Raw genomic sequence first — 20,553 nt, 5'->3', positions numbered from 1 at the left:
CATAACAATATTCAATTAGCAAATAATTTTACTGGTCACAATTACAAATGCAGCTTCTGCTCTCTCATCTTATGAGCTGCCAAAAATAGTTTAATATGAGTTTCCTCTATTATTCTGAGGATTCTACGGACATTTTGGTAATGTATTCTCATGTAGAGACAGTCTGATGCTTCAAGGAAGGTGCTAAGAGTCAACATTTTATTTATTAATTATATGGAGCAGCTGGCATCACGAGAAGAAAATTAAGCATTATTACTCTTTTGACCCTAGCTGAGTAAATACAGGGAAAAAAAATAATATACATACGGTTATGGTAGTGAAATGTATTTATAAACATACGGTTATAAAATTTAGATACTACCAAAAATACAAAACATATATATTTATATATATATATACTATATAATAATATATAACATATATATATATATATAAAAGTTTAATGCAATACATTATTAATAATATATTTTGAAAAATACAATAATATCAATTTTAATTTTAATATTTAAGAATTCCGTAAAATGGGTAATCCTCCGTAATTCCGAATTTCCATGGATTATAGGGAGATTTTGGTAATGTAGTTTGAAGCAGAGAAAGTGTGCAGCTTCAACGAAGGTGCCAGTAGACAACATTTTATATATCAATTCTATGAAGCCGTTGAAAGTAAGCATTACTTCTCTTTTGAAAGGGTTGGTTTTTTATATATAAAATTCAAGTTCCTGTACCTGTTGTGTGAATTGCCAACAACTGGATCCAATTCCAAATAAATTATTCTGACTTCAGTTTACAAACTCGTATAATACACTCATGAACTAAATTAATATTATCGGGTACCATTTTTCGATCCATTTAGCTGGCCAGCTTCCATGTTTTTACATTACTAAGATTGATTGGATTCGAGCAAATAATAATAATAATAAAATAGCAAATGAAAATGGGGACAATTTCAAGACTCTCAGTATATAAACTCAGGTATTTTGCACCAGAGAAAATGAAATCAAGTGTCGGCATTTTCGTTTTTCTTGTTCAGCCTGAAAGCTTGCTTCAAAGAAAATGATGGGCATAAGTGGCGTCTGTTCCAAGATCATTGGTGAGTTGATGCAAGTGTTAAAAGTTTCAAGATCAAACTCGACTCACATGGCTCCCATTTCTGCTTCTTGCAAGCCACAAAGCAGTGAACGCCAGGAGCTGCTGCTGCAGGCACTGACTGCAGTTTTTGGAATGGAAACCAACGGGAAGATAAAGAAAGAAAAAGCGAGGCGGGTTGTGGAGAATTTGGGGCTGATATATGGGGAAGAAGAAAAGTCAAGCTTCGACCTGCCTGGTGAAGAAGAAGTGCCAGTTGAAGAGGCACTTGGGGACCTGGAAGATGAGAAAAAACGCAATGAGCTACTGCGTGAAGCGTTTAAGATTTTTGATGAAGATGGCAATGGCTTCATTGAAGCAAAAGAGTTGAAGAGGGTGCTGGAGCGCCTTGGACTGGATAAAGGGTGGGATATTTCTGAAATTGAAAAGATGTTGCAGGTTGTGGATGTGAATCTCGATGGAAAAGTTGATTTTACTGAGTTCGAATTGATGATGGGTTGAATTGACACTCAATCCTGATCACAAACCTAATTGTATATTCATCATTCTTATTTCGGATTAAAATTTTTCAGAATAAAATTTCAAGGCTTACATGCTTCACTTCAGAAGTGATTGATCTCGTCTTTCTTAGGGTTATACATACATACCAACACACACACACACACACACACAACAATACATACACATGCATAAGCCATCTAAGGCTGGAAAGGTCTATACAACAAAACCAACAAATCAATATCATCTTCTCTGAAAGATCTATCATGGTTAAGTTAAAGAGAAGACAATTTTCTGAATTTGTAGATTGCCCTGAAATTTACTTAGATTACAATTACTAGTCTTGCTCTCCTTAAACGTTTTCTAAAAGTTTTTTAATAGGAAAAATTGTGTTCAAGTTTCGGAGAATAATTGTGTATTCATCAATCTTAGATAATCATATTAAGTTGAGATTTATTGAAATGGGGAATTCTCATCTCTTTACTTTCCCAAGTAGAGTGAATTAAGTAACAAACCTAGCAAACTAGGACTGCAGCATTTATTTTTGAGCTTCACCGTAAAGTAATTAATAAATAATTAAGATTAGATTACCTAATCATCAATAATAAATGAAGGAAAATAGATAAGTGGTCCAATGAAAAAAGAAAAAAAAAAAAAGTGAAAGAGAATTGAAGTAGGTCTTGAATGCATGCTTTTTTTTTTAAATTTAAAAATTAAAAAAAAAATGAGAAAATTAGAATAATACCTAACTATTGACAATGATTTACCAGCTTGCCCCGTCTGCTCTCCCTTCTTAAATTTTAAACCTTTTGGTTGGTTACCTGGAATGAGCCTAAAATGAACTCTATTTAGGTGAGTTTGAATTTGAACTTAAACTCAAATATAAGAGTTTCATATTATTGAATTAAAGTTTGAGTTTAAAGATATTTAAATTATCAAACTCACAAACTCAAAAAAACTCGATTCGAATAAGTTATACTAATATCATTTAATTTTTATTAATATATATTAAAATAACGTCGTTTTGATTGATTTTGGTTTAACTATAGTAATAATTAGTATAGTCAAACTCAAACTTGATTTTTCTTAAACTCGAACTAATTTAAAAAAGTAAATTTAACTAAATTTAACTTGAGTTAAACTAAGTTTAAGTTTGATTTGAATCAAATTTAATCCTAAGTGTTATAGAATCTCTTATATATTCCTAATTGTTACAAATTTATTTTAGATTAAATTTTATTTAGAATTAATTTAAATTAAATCTAGTCTTATGAACATAGTATTTTTAATTATTTTATTGTATTGATTCGTTATTTTACTAAATCTGATTGTTTCTAATGAATCAAAATTTGTAATAAGAATAATGTAATATTATTGCATGATGTCACAAAGTATAAAATTATATTTGCTTTTGGAAATAGAAAAAGTTTCTCACCCTACAACTCCATTGGAGCAGCGAAAAGAGAACCTTTTATGCTACATACAAGAAATGATAAATTTATTATATCACACCATTAGTTGGCACAAACAAATATATAATTTTTTAATTGAAAAAAAAATAAAAATATCAGAAAAAAATAGTGCTGAATGATTTATAATTGAGGTCATCATGTATATAACCTTATTACATGGATGTGTTGTCTTGCATTATGTCATAGGATATTCTTAGGTATGGGGAATTTATCCTCGAGAGGCATTTCTTCAAAAAGTTTTAGTCGAGAGAGCAACTATGACCAATGATCAGACATTAGTCTAGCTCATTGTTATTCAACATCTAGAGAAGGACATACGTAAATAATTTAGATTGAGGTAACAAGAAGCTCGTTTAACAAAAAATTTATTTAGACTACAGATATTTTCTTATATTTCATCCTTGAGAACAAAGAGAATCGATTTTTACCTTCTTGATCGAAACATTTATAACATTATGGATATACTCTTTTGGTTCAATTGAAATATGAAATAATTCTTATAATCATACTTAAATAGCAAATCTTTTGAGCATCCTAATTTAAGTATAACTTCTCATCAGCAAACCATATTGATATAGAAGGACCACCAAGATAAAAGAGAGCCGAAGAGAGCCCTAGAGAACTAAAATCTATATCGAGTACATAGATCATGTATTGTATACACTCTCTACACTCCGACTATTAGGCCGAATTAGGTAAAAAAGTTTGTATTCTATATCTTCTATTTTTTAGTTTATTCTTGTGTATTCATATCACAAAATAGTAAACACCATAGACTAATTATATTTTAATCATTGCTATCATTGTTTAACTTTTGTAAAACTATGAAATGCAGATATCAGTTAGTAATAAAATTTGCATCAAATACACCATTGCTATCAATCTTTCCCTTCACTTCCATCATATTACATCTATAGTAATATTCAATTAATTACTGTAATTCTGCTTTGATACGGTTTTATTGTGTTAATTATGAAGAACAATGCAATATTAAAAGTATCGAATTGGTTAAATTTAATTTTATCTTTAATTCAAAATTATTTGATACATAAGAAGAATTCAAAAAGAAATATGAACAAAATTGGGCTCAAATTTGGAGAAATATTATATATGTGAAAGCATTCATTCATGCATGCATGGGCATGCACTAGGAGTTCATGTGATTGTACAAGTACATAAATATAATATCACACAGATTCAAAATCCCTATTTGATTCATCGACAGCGAGCTTTCCTTTTCCACTCCCCAACACGACGTCAAGATTGTAAAGCACTGGGACCATTGTTACAGAGCACAAGAAGACCAAAACCGGGCCAAAGATCCAAAGCAGAAGAGGCATTGCAGCATAGAACAGTCTGTTTCCAACAGTGTTTAAAAGAAAGCCTTTCTCCAACAGTTCACTCACGTACTCAGGAGTCACTATGGCCAGTGGGTCTGGTGGCGTGTTGATGAGGATGTTCACTTGGTTTACGAATCTGATGGACAATGAGTGGCAGAAAAATGAGAAAAGGAAGATGGTGAGAAGGGTCACGTATTTTAATGCCAAAATGAACTCTCCATGACCCCCATATACGGCGTCGTTTAGGGGCTTCTTGATAGAATATGTGCTGCTTATTACTGCCGCTAAACCCGTGCAAAGGAGTATCGATGTTGTTGCCATTAGGGTTGATCCCATTATCATGTTTCGTATTGTTTGAACAGCCAGGATGTTCTTCTTGTCATTGTCCTGCACCCACAAATCAAATTCACAGGTTATGTATGTCAACAATCTCACGGTGCAACTATTTTTAAGTATCTTATTAACTATTCAAATTATTAGTTAATATGTAATTAAATGTTATTTTCTTCTAATTCAAAATTACTTAATTATATAATTAATATTCAATTGTGTATTCAAAATTAGTTGCAATTATCAATTTTCTGAGTAGCTAATTTTTGAATTGTAGATATGATTCAAATGGGTTTAAGCTCTCAAATCTCATTAGCAAAAATCTAACTAGCAACCATTATGCACATGGATGAGCAAGGCCACAACGTGACAATGAAATTGGAGAGATTTATCAAGATTATCATACACCTCAGAAAGCAATTTATGGTATTACTGACATCCACCTTTCTTTGGAAAGGATATTCATGTTTCCCATTTATAACCTGCAGTAATTCTTCATTCCTTTCTACAAACTCATGACACCATGACACTTGATATGGTGGTTCAAGATTCGGATATTCTTGCACCATAAAGAACTGCCTCCTCACTTACATATCTTGTAAAAGAAGGTGTTAACTTGGCATACATACATACATACATACATACATACATACATATGAAGAAGTTAATGAAAAGAAGGTACCTTCATAATTGCAGAAACCCAGAAACGCCTGCCTTTAGAATTGGTTCCAATAGTGGTGGTGAGAGGTTGCGTTCGGATTTTATGCCATAACCAAGCGTGATAAGCCATGGTTATTGAGAAGCCTAGAGGAACCAGTATGAGATCCAAGTAGACCTTTCTCCATTCCATGATCGATCTCTTTTTCTTCTTCTTCTTTCTTCTTCTTCTTCTTCTTCTTCCTTCTTCTTCTCTCCCTTAGTGGCTTCTAATTCGATCTCTGTAAAATTTGTTGTGACAATCAGCTGTATATATGCCCAAACTGGAATGAATGTGGACTTCTTTAAATGCGGAATTCAATGCAAACTCCGGAAAAAGCAACTTCTTCCTTTAATACACTAACTCACAAATAATGTGACTACTTGGGAATTATGTCCCACTCCCCACTTACCAAATTAGATTCAAACCGAATTTAAGTTAGGGTAACCTTAACTTAAGTTTAAATTGAGTCAATTTGAATCAAACAAATCCTCACAAATTCATTGATAAGTTCATTTTCTTTAACCCTTTTTCCTTACCCATAACAATCTTTCTTCTTTTTTTTTTTTTTTTGACTATCTTTCTCTTTCTCCAGCATTTTTTAATAACTTTTCAATGACTTCATGCCAATTGAAGGGAGTTTAAACTAGACTTTATGGATTCAAGCCAACCTCAAATTGTTCCTTATTCTATCTTAGCACGGCCGAAATCTACCCATATTTGCTTTCATTTTTTTTTTCTAATAAAACGTCTAATGTGACCTAGATAGCTAACACCATAAAAAGCATTGAATCATTGAGGATTTAAAAAAAGGAAAGATATATATTCGATGCTGATAATTATGAATAAGAGAAAATCAAAGTTTTACAGATAGAAAAGGTTTTATAGTTGTTTATAGAAATAGTGTTGGGGGTGGAAGTAATAGGATTTGTTGAGAAGAAATAAATACTAGAAGGTTGCTGAAGTGAGAGTCTGACAAGGCCCAAAATCATAAAGGAATGACCAACATCTAAGTCCCACCCAAGATTTAATAGAATCACAATTCCCACCCTAAAGTTTGAAATGTCATTTTTCTTTATGTGTAAATTTTTTATAAAATTATTGAAAAAACGAAGAAGTGCACAAACTAAATAACATTTTTCCCTAAGGTTTTATCAAATATATTTTTACTTCTAATTTATATTGATTTCAATTTAAAATCATAAAAAATATATTTAAAATTAATTATCACCAACGACGTTTATTGTCAATAGCATTAAGAATCGCATTAATTAGTATGATTTTAGATTGACATCAAATTATTTAAGTGTAATTTTGATTGAAATTGTATGTATCAATGTGATTTCAATTGAGAATCACAATGATTGGATGCAGTTTCAATCAAATTTACATCAATTGATGTAATTTTTTATTTTGTCGGTGATAAATATTACAAATGATAGTTAAATTTATTTGCGATGAAATGAAAATAAGGTAAAAAAAATAAAGTATTTGGTATTAAAATATAGTTTTTATATATATTATTAACAGTATAACAATATAATTAAAAGAGTCAAAACTGATTTTGACACACCCATGAAGAAATGACTTTGTTAAATTTGGAGGATAGGCAACGTTACTTCATTAAAGCAGGGGTGGAAAATTGCCATTTGGCCTAATAAATTATTGAAATAAACGACGGAAAACAAACAAAAAAAGAAATGGTGACATTATTTATACGTCTTTGTCATTCTTATCACCAACTTAAACTCAATTCCATTTGTTAAAACAAGTCAGTCATGACGTTTGCACCATTAAAAAGAAGAGGCGTTTCTGAGTCTATAGCACTTACGTAAATCTAAAAATCAGCCAAATTCAGTCGCTCCTCTGGCCCAGCCAGCCAGCCAGCATCAGAATCCTTTGTCATTTCACTCCAAAATTTTCGGATAGAATATAGTAAGAATTAATTTAAGTTTATTAAAGATATATTATTACATAGGTATGTATATTTATACAGTTAAATTTGAATTGGAATTATTTAAATTTAAATTTAATTTAAATATGTTTAAATTTAAAATTTTAATATTTTTAAATTTCAATTTCAATATGTTTAAACTTAATTTAATTCAAATTAGATGATATCCTAATTATATATAAAATATTTAAATTAATATTTATTATAAATTCATATAATTTTATTATTAATTTTGCGGACAGCACTTCTCTTAATATTTTCATGATTAAATTGGGCAACAATATCCAATTGTGTTATACACGTGTACGTAGCCCTCTTGCCAGCCATTTATATATGATTTTTCCATTATTTTAGGCATGTAAATAATACACCAGGCTACGGTTTTCCTTTCTTTTCTTTCTTTTGTGGCATGAAAGTGGCCAAGTAGATCCTCTTATTTATCACGTCTCTTCTTTGTTAACCTAATTTTTTTTCTTTTTCCTTCACAAAAAGTGGTTCATCACCTTTCACTCATTTCTATTTTGAGTATCAAATAATATTCAAAGCGAAAAGCTAACTTGAATCTATACTCAAGCTAAATTTTTAATTTAATAGTTTGATTTAAATTTAAGGGTGTATCAAAATTCTTCTTTTTCGACAATTATTTTATTTTTAACTTCTTTTCTGATAATTTTTTTTTAACGATTCTTTCTTTTCTCATTTTTTAGGGTCATGTTTCATTATTTAAGTAAATTCGAATTTAAATTTATAGTTCTAGATATAAGTTAAATTTATATTGACCATTTTTTGAATAGAACTCAACTCTATTAACGATGAAAACATTTGGATCGAAGATTAATATATGGATTTAATTTAGTAAATGAATTTAGTGTTAAATATTCTTTTCTTTTGACAACAAGAGCCGAGCATCAATTCTCTTTATTAATTGAATTTAGAGGAGGATTGTACTGGAATAAACTAGATTAGGGAAAGTGGAGGGACAAACAAGTGATGTTGTGGGAAGCATATTAGGCACAATAATATTTGGAATAAAACGGGGGAAACATGTTGGAATCATATTCAATGTCCACCATTGTTCAACATCTCCTCTCTCTCTCTCTTAGAAATTAAACTATTTTCACCAAATAAATATCCATAAATAATATTATATATATTTAAATTAATGAAAATTGGTATGAACCTCAAAAGCGCTACACGGGTACGTATTATCTTAAAACCAAACAGTTTTTCTCTTTATATCCCTTACTTTTTAAAACTAAAAAATTATATATATTTTTAATAATATTATTAAAATGACAGTTTTACTCTAACATTAACTGAGATTTTTAATAGAAATTAATTTATAGGTGGGTATTTGAGTTTTTAAAAATTGATGGATAAAACTTTAGAATTATATCAAAACTTGAGTGGGAACAAGTCTTTTGGCCTATCGTTTATAGAAGAATTAATTCTAATATGTATATAGTTGGCATGTTAATGGAAAATAGTAAAGAGATTCTTCATGCATGGATACATATATTATAATATCTCAAGGGCTCTCAACAATTATGGATTGTCCATTCATTCACCTTTGTCCACTCTTGCCTTTATTTTTATTTTCCTTTTTGTGTTGAATGACAAATTTAAGGTCTCAAAAGTTTCATCAACCTATCTCACGAATACAAAGCATTTGTTGTTTGTCAAATTAAATATTTTTGTCAATTTTTTCAGTGCATTTTCTACTTTGTTTCCTTTGTAAAAGTAGTGAAAGATTGAAGAGGAAAAGACTGATGATAAACCAAGAAATATATCATTTGATGGTGTTTAATTGTTGGTCTAAAGGCCAATAGTGATACATTAATCAGTCAAAAGGTGAAGATGCCTCCAATATTTTTTTATTTTAAAAATACGACTGTGTTTGATTTACGTTTATTCAGTTTCGATTTGATTTTAACTTAATTAAATTAAACTTGAATTAGGATAGTTTTAGTTCAAGTTCGAGTCAAGTTGAATATTGAATCTATTGAGTAGTTTAAAAGTCATTAGTAGATTTATTTTCTTTTCCGGTTATTATTTTTTTTTAATCTCTAATATTTTTTCTTCTTCTTTTTTAACGATTTTTTGAAACTTGTTTGACAAACAAATTGCCAGCTTGAGAAGACTTTTATTTGTCCAAATTCGGTTTGATTCGAATCCGTAATCCTAGTTCTAGGTGATGGTAAGACATGCAAAGTATACTAGTATAGCTAATAGTTGTATACATGAGAGCAAATCAATCAATAAAAAATAAAAAGTTTGAAAGACATGCAATCAACGAAACAATGGTTCATGAGGTGGCGGCGATGGTGGTGGTGGTGGAGCAGCCAGCAAGGTATGGTTGGCTGAAAGTGGTGGCCAACAGATCAGCAGCGCTATGAGTTTTATCGGTTATGTCATGGGATCCACATATGACCATGTTGCCTCTAGTGCTCCATCACCTAACAAACAAAACAAACAACCATTGACGCTGCCCTAATTTGTCTAGCTTTTGAGCATTATGGTTTAGTGCTCAACAAATATTATTAATAAAATTAACACATATCCATATTTAAATATTTTATTATATACTTATATAATGATACATTATATGCGTATCTGATTATATATTTAAAAGTGTATAAATATAACGTTACTCTTATAATATTCTTTCAAAATATGATTGAATAGTACGATTATGTCATATAAGTTTTTTCAGTGTCAAAACTTTAATAGTAAAATTCTATGTCAGATACGATTGAATTCAATTCTGACTAACTCTGAATAAAGTCTACTTTAATATTTACTTGAATTCAAAAAACTATTTTGAGATTGATGGATTAAGACTCAAAATTCAAACTTCAATACGTGGATCAGCTCGACTTAACTCATTTTACGAGGATAAGCTTCATCTTTTAACTCAAACTTGTTTGTTTGATTCAAACTAAACACTTTGCATTGAATTTAACTGTAATTCTGATGGTTTAATCAGGCCAAATCCAGCCCACATATGATTTCAAATTCTGGTAACAAATTGGGGAAGCCTGTTCATCATTTGAAGTTCACAGGTCCATGCATTTAAAATTAGGCCCTTCCTATTTTGTTATTGTCAATTAATTGATGCTAAATTCAAAAAAGGAAATCAATGCCATAATTATTTACAATTAGTGTAAAATTCTCTTCAATCTTTTTGTGTTCAAATTTGAGCTTCGGTTAAGCAAATCAAATTTAAACTAAAGATTAGATTTATTTTTATAAATAAATCAGTTCGAATTGATTTAGACCGAATTTAAAACTATTTTTTAATTTAAATTTAAACCTTGGTTGGTTCATCTTGAATCAATTTCAGATTGGATCTTTTAAATTTAAGTTAATCTCAAATTATGTTTTGTTTTAATTACAATTAGAAGATCTTTTTGATTGAGAATGGGAAGCCATTGGAGTTAATCTCAAATCTTTGATACGAGCTATTGGAGTTCAAATTAAAATTAAATGAATTAAGTTCAAATCAAGAATTATACTTATTTTCATAAACGTGACTAATGTAAATAATTGAATTCGAATCTTAGTTTATCAATTTTAAATTTAAATCGGTTTTTTAAATTAAGTTTTATTCAAACTCAGTCTAAATCAAAGTTAAATGTAAAGCACTGAATGCTCGGAATATAATATGGTACCTGGAAATCAAGAAAAAAGTAACGTTAAAGTTGGATTAATGATATTAAAATTTTGCAGTGGTAGGTCTTTAAATTTGGGAATTATTCAAATTTCCCTGTTAAATAAAGTTATCTCGATTTCAAACAATTAAGAGAAAGAAGTGCGGATCACGTTGTCTTCGATAAAATAATAATAATAATAATAATAATTAGTCAAATGCAACAAGTAATCATTTTCACATGATCCCATGTTATTTTGGTCCACCTGATTAGCTTGGTCTCGCTGATAAAATCTATTAATAACAGTATAAAATTATCATAAAAATAAATAAAGTATTATTTTATATAAATTAATTAATAAAAAAAATTACTATTATAATTTTAACTCAAAATTGGTTGGCATTCCTAGGCTTTGCCCAAGTCACCCCTCTTTGGCTCTTCTTGAGCTAATTTAATTTTATGAGATACTAAACAAAGATGACTCCCTACCATGACAGATTAATAATAAAAAATTATTCAATTTTCCTATTATTTATTTAATAATTTTAGACAAATAAAAGAAAATGCAAAGTCTAAGATGTGAATACTCTTTCCACGTTTTAGATTACTTGTTAACCAAAAAACAACTCTATTATATTGGCCGTTCACAATTTTGAATGGAAAAAAAAAATTATAAAATCTAAAATGAGAATGACCGGAAAACCATTCTCAAAAACAATTAATAAAAAATCTGGATAAATTATGTGATAGTTTCTGTTTATCCGGTTTCAAAGCCGGATTTGAAGACAGAGTTAACCATGAAGATGAATATTAAAATACAGAAACAGTACGATTGAATTGTACGAGGTACATTGACTTGACTGTTGGGGCGGTTTGCTTTGGAAACTAAAACAGTCACATTAACAGATCAGAATCTCAGTAAGTGTCATTATTGGTCATTAAAGAGAGAGAGAGAGAGAGAGAGAGAGAGTGAGATTTTTAAGCTCTGAAACTGACAATTTATGGAACTAGGAGAAGTACCCACTCAATCAAACCTCCTCCGCTCATGGTTTTCCTTTTCCTTTAATAGTAAAATACTCTGAAAACCCTAACAGCCCAACCTCTTTATAAAATGTACTCACAATCACCCTATTGCCATTGACATTAACAGCAACCACTTGTGAAGAAGAGAGGCATCAAAGTATTCAAGCCATGGAGTCCAAGAAGTCTGACAAGATCAGAGACATAGTTAAGCTTCTACAGATCCTCAAGAAATGGAGAAAGCTTGCAAATTCATCAAAAACAAGTGCCATCAACAACAACAATAACAACAATGGGACTAAAAGCATCAAGTTTCTGAAGAGGACACTATCTTTATCAGATAACCCAGGTTCTCAAGCATCAAGCAATGTTGTCCCAAAAGGGTACTTGGCTGTTTGCGTTGGAGAAGAGCTAAAGAGATTCATAATCCCAACCCAGTATCTGAGTCATCAAGCTTTTCACATTTTACTGAGAGAAGCTGAAGAGGAATTTGGGTTTCAACAAACTGGTGTTCTCAGGATTCCCTGTAAAGTATCTGTTTTCCAGAATATTGTGAAGCTGATGGAAGAAAAGAAAGATACGTTCTCCGAGAAGGAAGGTTGGTTCAATATGGATGATATCAAGAGTTATTGCTCATCAGAATGCCCACTAACTCCATCTCATCATCCTCAAAATCCAATGTGCAGATAGTTTTTTTTTTCCCTCTCTTCTAGTCTGTCTTGACTTTTTGTTCTCTTTTTTTGTTCATGCGGCCATGTATGAGAGATAGAGCATGAACAATAAGATGATGCAGAAGTGTAAGAACAATTTTATATGGTCTGCAACTCACCATTCTGCTGCTGCATTTATGACTCTCTTTCAAACACTACCTGAATTCCTGATCCACATGCATCTTTAATCAACTTTGTTTGATTAAAAGAACTACTTTCATTACCTATCCCAATTCTCAAAATGTAGTTTTCACACAGAGCTTTAATGTGTAAATGTATCAGAAAATATGCAGAAGAGAGGATCAGCAATCGGGTCTGGTTCCCTGAGCACAATTTTGCCAAATCTGCTGGTTCTAGCTAGTTGGGCAATTGAACAGGGCAAGCCTGCTGGGTTCAACTCAAAATGTATTTTAAGTCAAACCAACTTCCTGCATTTTCAATTCTTACATATTGTGAGAGGCATCAAATTGATGGAATAGCACCAAACCAAGGCTAAGTTCTCCAACCAACAGCATTTTATTTCAGGAATCAGGATGTGCTTGCCCATTGGCCTAGAATAATAAAAAACCAACAGACAGATAATATATTTTAAGGAAAAAAAAAGAGGATTATAATTACTTGAAGAACTTCTTGTACCAACCTACCACCCAAAATAAGCCTAAATGATAAGCCTAACTGATTGTGATGTAGAAGCCATAACCACTGAACTATCATTCGAACAAGTCTTCCAAAATATTTGTTAAAATATTCTATTGTATTTTCTTTTCTTTATCTTTGTAAAATTTTCAAGAATGAGGTAGGGAATATGTCCCTTTCATGTCCTTCTTCAGCTAGTCTTTGGAAAAGTATACTTGCTCTTTGCAATTGGTCACAGACATTTTCCTCAGTCAAAATAAAAGGACAAAAAACCCTGATTGAAGAAGAAGCTGTAGTCTATGGAATTATTACTTCACAGGCGAAAGTTTTGACTTATAGCAGAGTAGGCCTGAAATCGTCACTTCTGCATATATGTTTAACACAGGACAAATGACTTTGCATTGATAACAGGGGCCTTAGTCATCAACTTCATTAGCTGTGAGAACAAGCTATGCATGGAATGCATTAAAAGCACAAGTCAGCCAAATTCACTAATGAGTACTGCACAGATAAACTACCACGGAATTGCCCTCTTGTGAATGTGCTTAACTTCAAAACTAGAAGGGTGGAGAAAAGAGAGAGAGAAATGTATTAGCAATTACAGTAAGCAAGAATAGTATCCTATGCGTTTGATGATGCAAATAAATATTTTAAAGGTATTCTAATGACATAAAATATCATAATATAGCCTTTTGCACTCAGATCAAGTAACAGTAAGCATTAAAATAGGACAATTCCAACCTTGATCAATCAATGCACATGCATCATTGATTTCTAACTACAGGCATCACATGTTAACCATGACTCACCAACCTTCTCTATACTACTAAACGCTACAAAGGTGCTTCTCCACTCTATTTTGTGCATAATGATGTGCCCAAGTCAAAAGGCCAAAGTTGGATCCAATAAACAGAAACATTACAAGCCATACTTCACAGTTTTCAATCACAAAGCATCCAGAATTCATAAATGCTTGCAGTATACTAGATTTAGAAATTAATGACATTTTGGTTTCTTTAAGGGACTAAGTCAGAAAGCTTGTATATTCAACATTTTGAGAGACCTAGTGCCAGTCTGCCACATATGCATCTATTCACCCTACAAATCACCATTCAGACAATAATGAGAAGAAAAGCAAAACAGAAAGGATACCCTTATCATTCCTATGTAATTAATAGAGTATGATCAAGTTAAAATGCCAAATAGTGAAAAGAAATAATGCTATTCCAAGTTGGACTTCCACTTGCTAAAAGTACGCCCCAGGTTAGTGGGAGAAAAGTTACAAAATAATTAAGAATTACAAGCTTTTCTTTTTACATCACCCGATAAAGATTTTATGAAGTTCTAGAACATTTGATAGAAAAATCTACTGAAACTGTCACAGACATTAGTGAAGCTTTAGTTATGAAATTCTTTGACATATCATCTGTAAGCTAATATAGCATTTTTTTTGTGTGATTTACTTTTTGGGAAATTTCTTATCTGTTTTGTATATCAAAGTATAAGAATTCCTCATGAAGGCCATCATGCTATTGCTTGCCAAATCCTGGTTTTATAGAAAGTGCAGATTTCCTAAGTCAAAACAGCTTGGCTGTGCTTTTGGAGAAAATGGCAAGAAACAAAAAGTCCTAAAAGGTTGTTTGCTGACTCAGAAAGCACAGAAATAGCACCAAATTAGATGATCCAATAAATACTACCCAAAGTGATCGCAGAGGCCATTGTTGTCACTTAGGAAGATTGGTAGATCAGGGAACAGAAACAATTCAAAGACGGTGGGAAAATGGTTTAGAAGCCACATGGCATTTTCTGTAAGAAATTTATCAACATTCACCGACAACAACAAATGAATTCTGAAAAAAGAAAAAGTTAAAATAGATTCAAATTTCAATGCAAAGGCAATGTGTTTGAAAGATGTAAATCTAAGCACCCTAATCTGAAACAGGGTAATGAAACGTCATATTTATAATGACCTTATCTAACAGGAGAGTGAAGTAAAATAATCCCCGGTGAACTGAAAATTGTAGAGCACAAGCAATCTATTACAAAATTAGGTATGAGCTTGATTAAAAGAAATTCATCCATTAAAATTTACAGAAATTTGATAAGATGAAATTCAGGCAATAATATTTATATTCCATGTATTTTGATATAAATTGAGCTCTTATAATTCTATAAGAGTACCTGGATAATACTTCTTGTTATGATGCTGGAAACAAACTTTAAGTGTGTATAAGCACAAAGCAACAAGTTTGAACAAGAGCTCAAAGGTAGAAAAAAAAGAAAAAAACAAGTTTGAACAAGAACAAATGGACTAAGCAGAAAACAAATGTGGAATCAAATACAAGATTATTCCACTATACCCAACTAAGTGAGGCAACTCAAAGAAACAGATTAATTTCAACCTATCTAATGGTTTTAAGGTAGGAAAATTGAAGGTTCAACAGTACATATTTTGTTTATTGTAAAAATACATGAAGACAGATGGAGCATAAACAAAGGATAGAAAGATAAATTATACCGGGAATAACAATTTTTCAAGAAGGAAAATAAGACAGTGGATAATTGTAGTAACAGGGCCTTGTTCAGCCCATTTAGTTATCAAAATATTTAATTAAGTCCATAATGCGTGTTAAAAAATGAAAGCCTTTCAACTTTTGTACTCAGTAACTCTCTTCACATCAATAAAAAGAAACAATTATAAGCAAATAGTCAGTTATTCCACCATTTTTTTACTCTCAACATGCACATTACCATTACATTGATGTACCTCTGACAAACTTGATTCTCATGAGAGGAAAATTACACAAAGGAATAGAGGAAAACCTGCTTGAGAGCTTCTGCAAACAATGAATGTCAACTCCAAAAATACATAAGCTGATGGTTAGAGGACTAAATCCTCACCATCATCATAATTTGGGAAGGTCACACATTTGAAAACTTTGCACTTCGAACACAACACATATCCAACCTGCATCAGAACAAGGGCACTTAAGATTTGATTCTTTTCTGAAAGATTAAGTTATCCATTAATAATTAATAAGAGTAGGCACTTACGGCTCTACAAGTTGGACAGCGACGATAAATGCGATTATTTCGAACTTTGACATTGGTTTTTTGTCCTTGACAAAAATCACAGAGCAGCCATCCTCTGCCATTGCAAGGTTCACATAATATCCCCACATCAACCTTCGATAAAACTCAACTGTAAATATGTAAGCAAGATTCTCCAACAGTGAAAGATATACAAATTAAGATTCATCAAATAAAAAATTTTGGTACCTCTTGTGAAGGTGGAGCTGGTGCACACTGAGCTGCACCACTGGGCTTCAATTTTAATTTCAACAAATAACTTGGCCTTGAACTTGACGGCATTATCAGCTTAAAATTCATCCTGCCTGGACAAGTTGAAGCTATTGCTAGTGCCCTCATCATCGCCATAAAGATACAACCACCCGTTCCCTCCATGGCTCCATCCATTATCCACAAAATCCCAAAAAATAAACCCCATTTCGCTATAATATTTCAAAATTGCCACAACTGGAAAATGACCCAGTTTTTACGAAACTGCCACCCCATTCAGCTATTTTTGGTGTCTTTGATTGAATAGCATAATATAACACCACCACCGGCAAGCACGGAGGGGATGAATGCGACGCGCTTTCTTCCCTTTCTGTATTTTGCAACACTTCTTACTGCAGTGATTTCTGTTCGCACATTCTCGTCGTCGGACCCGTGCCACCCTACAAATCGGCGGGACCCGCGAACACTTCGATGGGACCAGATCACGGTGCTCATCAACGGATACTCAGAGTTTCGCATTCCTCTTCTTCAATCAATAGCCGCCGCGTACTCGGCATCGCCGCTGGTGTCCTCCGTGCTAGTACTCTGGGGAAATCCCTCCACCCCAGCTCAAACACTCTCCCAATTGGCCCACAAGCTCTCGCTCTCCTCCCGGGGTGCCGCCTCAATCTCCCTGCACTACCAGCCATCCGATAGCCTCAACACACGGTTCCTGCCCAGATCATCAATCGGTACCCACGCCGTCTTAATTTGCGACGATGACGTGGAGATGGATCATAAATCATTCGAATTCGCCTTCAGAGTATGGCAATCCAACAGTGAGCGTCTGATAGGGGTGTTCGTGAGGTCACATGATATTGATTTGTTCAGAAAAGAGTGGATTTACACTGTGCATCCAGATAAGTACTCCATTGTTCTAACCAAGCTCATGATTTTGAAGAGCAGCTATCTGTTTAATTACAGTTGTGGAGGTGGAGAAAAAATGACTGAGATGCAACATATAGTTGACAAAATGCATAACTGCGAGGACATACTGATGAATTTCGTGGTGGCCGATGAAACAAATACGGGGCCGATAATGGTGGGGGCAGAGAGAGTAAGAGATTGGGGAGATCCAAGAAACGATGGGCATGGAGAAGATAGTGGGCGGAAATTGAGGAGCAGGATAAGTGCAGTGGGATTGAGTAGTAGGGGAATGGAACATAGAAAGAGGAGAGGGCAGTGTATAAGGGAGTTTCATAGGGTGTTGGGGAGAATGCCTCTCAAGTATAGTTATGGGAAAGTTGTTAATGCAGTTGGTGAACAAGGCTTGTGCAAGAAAGGAGGCAAGCTGGTGTTCTGTGATCAAGTTTAGCAATAGCAGGGATTCACAGATTGAAAATTTCTCAACTATCAATATTTTCATTGTTCTGCAAGAGCTATGAACATCCAAGTGGATATATGTTGAGCTCTAATAGCTTATATTAATAGCTAAGCTGAAGAACAGGCATAATTCAGAGGATACAGATTCAGAATCAAAATTATCGCTCAGGGAGATGATCTGCAGGGGTCCAAAGAATCCCTTCTGTAATTTGTAATAGATTCAAAACAAATTAGTTTGTGATTGTAAGATATGGATTCATTTTCATATGATTAAGTTTGTATATGTTGCATTATTTATGTCCAATGGTGCAATAATCCTGGATATAGTTACACTACCAGAACATCCCGATCATTTCATTAATTTGTAAAGTTTCCATCTTTGTGAGCCACTGAGTTAGTTGAATTTTCAACTGATAAGAACAAAGATACAGAACAGCTATTTAGTTCATAAATTCTCATTGTTAATATATTAAAAACTTTAGTATGATCTGAAAAAGGATGTACTTATGCCTACTAGACCAGCTTCAAGGACGAATCTCAGCAAATCTGAAGAGCATAAGCAAATTGATTTACGAGCAGTTTAACACCTCATTTGCCATTTTACATTACAAAGAGGCTGCCTGAATTACTACTCGGCAATAATTCAAAACAAAATTATATATATGTACCATTCAAACCAAATGAATTCGCCACAAACACAAGTCATGGCGGACTTTGGTCAAAAGGGTTGGTTTAGGGAGCTGCATTCATCACTAAGGCACCGTAATTTTAGCCAAAGAGCCAAACTTCAGCCCCATTTATATCGTATCAGCCAGACACCCACCGTGTATCGAAATCCGTTTTAAAACGATCATCCCTCAAAAAAAGGTTAAAACAAATTAACGAAACACCCAATCACTTTCAGATAATCGGAAGGGCTACGCATCGTACTTGTGTAGGCCTGCTTCCGCTTCCTCTCATTTGAGCCGCCTTGGCTTAAGGCTGCCCGTCTAATGAGGTTTAGATGAAACCCTAGATAAATCTGAAAACTCTGAGAGAGCGAATAAATAGGCGGAGCACGCGCTCGTAAAGCCCTCTCATTCAACGCATATGACCATTTTGCCCTCACTTTTTTTTGTTTTTTTTGTTTTTGGGTTTAGGCCATTCAAACATCGTGGGCCTCATGGTAAGGGTCACAGGATGAAATAGTATATAAAAATATATATTAAAATTTCAATTTTTGTAAGCCTACCCATCAGAAAACACCCAAGACGCAACTCATTATGTTGTAAGCCGCGTTCGAAGTCTTCAAATTTCGCAAACTAACCCAACCTGTGATATGGTGGCCCATGCCAAAATTGACATAACTAACGCAGCACGACTTGTTGACAAGTCTCATACGGTTAGAGTTACCCCTAACTCAAACAAGGCCAAACGACAAGTTCCCACCCAAGGTTTAATGAAAGGATAATTTTTATCAATTAACTTTTAAAAACTCAAATATCTATTATTTACTGATATGAACAAGGATAAAATTATTATTTTATAAAAAATAATTTATTTCCTCCTAAGTTTATAAATCTGATTTCCTCTTATGAAAGTTTGAAAAATCACTTTTTACTCATAGGATTTTGAAACTATCACAAGAGACAACAAAGTTCGTCATCTCCGGTCGTGTTCTCTCTCCCTTTCAACTTCTCCCTTCCTCCTGGTTTAAAATCATAAATCTTGGTTGAAGATCGTTGAAGTCAGACGTTACTTCCAAACGATCCATTGCATGATAGATCTTCGACAATGTCTCTTCTAATAGTCATCTTCGTGGCCTTTTTCATGCCCGTGTTTTCATCATGGAGGTTAAAGGCAGCGTCGATAGACAGAAGGTCGATCGAAAATATCGTTAGAGAATGAATGAAACCCTAAGAGGAAAATGACTCAAATGTTGAGTGGAGAAAAAATATGATAGTATTTTATTTTTTAATATTTTATGTTAAATGGGTGAATAATTAGGTTTTTAAATGTTTTTGGGTAGAAATTTGTCCTTTCATTAAACCTTAGGTGGAAAATTGTCCTTTGGCCCTCAAACAATTTATTTATATTAAATTATTTATAGCATGAAATAAATAAGTTATAAGTGCAATCACTATTATAAAATAGGGATAGTCTCAATCAATTTGATTTAGAATTAGTGCCATATTTAATGTAAATTCATGGGTAAATCTCATTTTAAGTATTAGGCTAAAGTGATTGAGATTAAATTAAGAAAATAATTTTAAATCACAATTCAATTGTTATATTAGACTAATTTAATTATATATTAATATCATATAATTAAAAACATATTAATATTATCAATATGATAATAATTGAACAGATTGAATGGACCAATAGAATCGTAAATTGACTTTTGATTGAATTAATGATGGATAAGAATATAAAGCATTACGTGGAACACATTCATTTGAGGACAAAATATTGGACCATCTTAATGCCTCAAATAAATTTATTTGAAAAATAAATTG

The 20,553-nt window shown here is 32.5% G+C and overlaps 5 protein-coding genes and 1 non-coding gene across 9 annotated transcripts; 3 read left to right on the top strand and 3 right to left on the bottom strand.

Annotated features, from left to right (window-relative positions):
- The first annotated feature begins 1,053 nt into the window (after positions 1-1,053).
- On the top strand, positions 1,054-1,587 carry LOC123193985 (calmodulin-like protein 2). Its single transcript, XM_044607085.1, has one exon. It carries the CDS (start codon positions 1,054-1,056, stop codon positions 1,585-1,587), a length of 534 nt encoding a protein of 177 aa, XP_044463020.1.
- Positions 1,588-4,137: 2,550 nt separating this feature from the next.
- LOC123194285 lies at positions 4,138-5,914 on the bottom strand. Its single transcript, XM_044607456.1, has 2 exons — positions 5,409-5,914; positions 4,138-4,783 (listed from the first exon to the last, which is right to left on the bottom strand). The coding sequence occupies exons 1-2, from the start codon at positions 5,574-5,576 to the stop codon at positions 4,244-4,246; spliced, it is 708 nt and encodes a 235-aa protein (XP_044463391.1). The 5' UTR covers positions 5,577-5,914; the 3' UTR covers positions 4,138-4,243.
- A 5,935-nt stretch (positions 5,915-11,849) lies between these two features.
- LOC123194669 (auxin-responsive protein SAUR71) lies at positions 11,850-12,895 on the top strand. Its single transcript, XM_044608002.1, has one exon. It carries the CDS (start codon positions 12,219-12,221, stop codon positions 12,735-12,737), a length of 519 nt encoding a protein of 172 aa, XP_044463937.1. The 5' UTR covers positions 11,850-12,218; the 3' UTR covers positions 12,738-12,895.
- A 59-nt stretch (positions 12,896-12,954) lies between these two features.
- LOC123194670 lies at positions 12,955-16,878 on the bottom strand. 4 transcript variants are annotated; one of them, XR_006497315.1, is made up of 4 exons: positions 16,673-16,878; positions 16,448-16,579; positions 16,217-16,361; positions 12,955-13,185 (listed from the first exon to the last, which is right to left on the bottom strand). XR_006497315.1 is itself a non-coding variant. In XM_044608003.1 (3 exons), the coding sequence occupies exons 1-3, from the start codon at positions 16,868-16,870 to the stop codon at positions 16,275-16,277; spliced, it is 417 nt and encodes a 138-aa protein (XP_044463938.1). In that variant the 5' UTR covers positions 16,871-16,878; the 3' UTR covers positions 15,958-16,274. The 4 variants fall into 4 exon arrangements, 1 of the variants encoding a protein (XP_044463938.1); XR_006497313.1 differs by lacking the exon at positions 12,955-13,185 and adding an exon at positions 13,255-13,308; XR_006497314.1 differs by lacking the exon at positions 12,955-13,185 and adding an exon at positions 14,091-14,491.
- Positions 16,879-17,036: 158 nt separating this feature from the next.
- On the top strand, positions 17,037-18,416 carry LOC123194668 (glycosyltransferase family protein 64 C3). Its single transcript, XM_044608001.1, has one exon. The coding sequence runs from the start codon at positions 17,037-17,039 to the stop codon at positions 18,045-18,047; it is 1,011 nt and encodes a 336-aa protein (XP_044463936.1). The 3' UTR covers positions 18,048-18,416.
- Positions 18,417-18,552: 136 nt separating this feature from the next.
- LOC123195374 lies at positions 18,553-18,677 on the bottom strand. The gene has a single exon (XR_006497443.1). It is a non-coding gene; the product is annotated as a small nucleolar RNA snoR77 (small nucleolar RNA).
- Between the last annotated feature and the right edge of the window lie 1,876 nt (positions 18,678-20,553).

This window comes from Mangifera indica, chromosome 13 (assembly GCF_011075055.1).
Source record: "Mangifera indica cultivar Alphonso chromosome 13, CATAS_Mindica_2.1, whole genome shotgun sequence".
Taxonomy (NCBI): Eukaryota; Viridiplantae; Streptophyta; class Magnoliopsida; order Sapindales; family Anacardiaceae; genus Mangifera; species Mangifera indica.
This window is presented reverse-complemented; position numbering and strand designations above follow the sequence as displayed.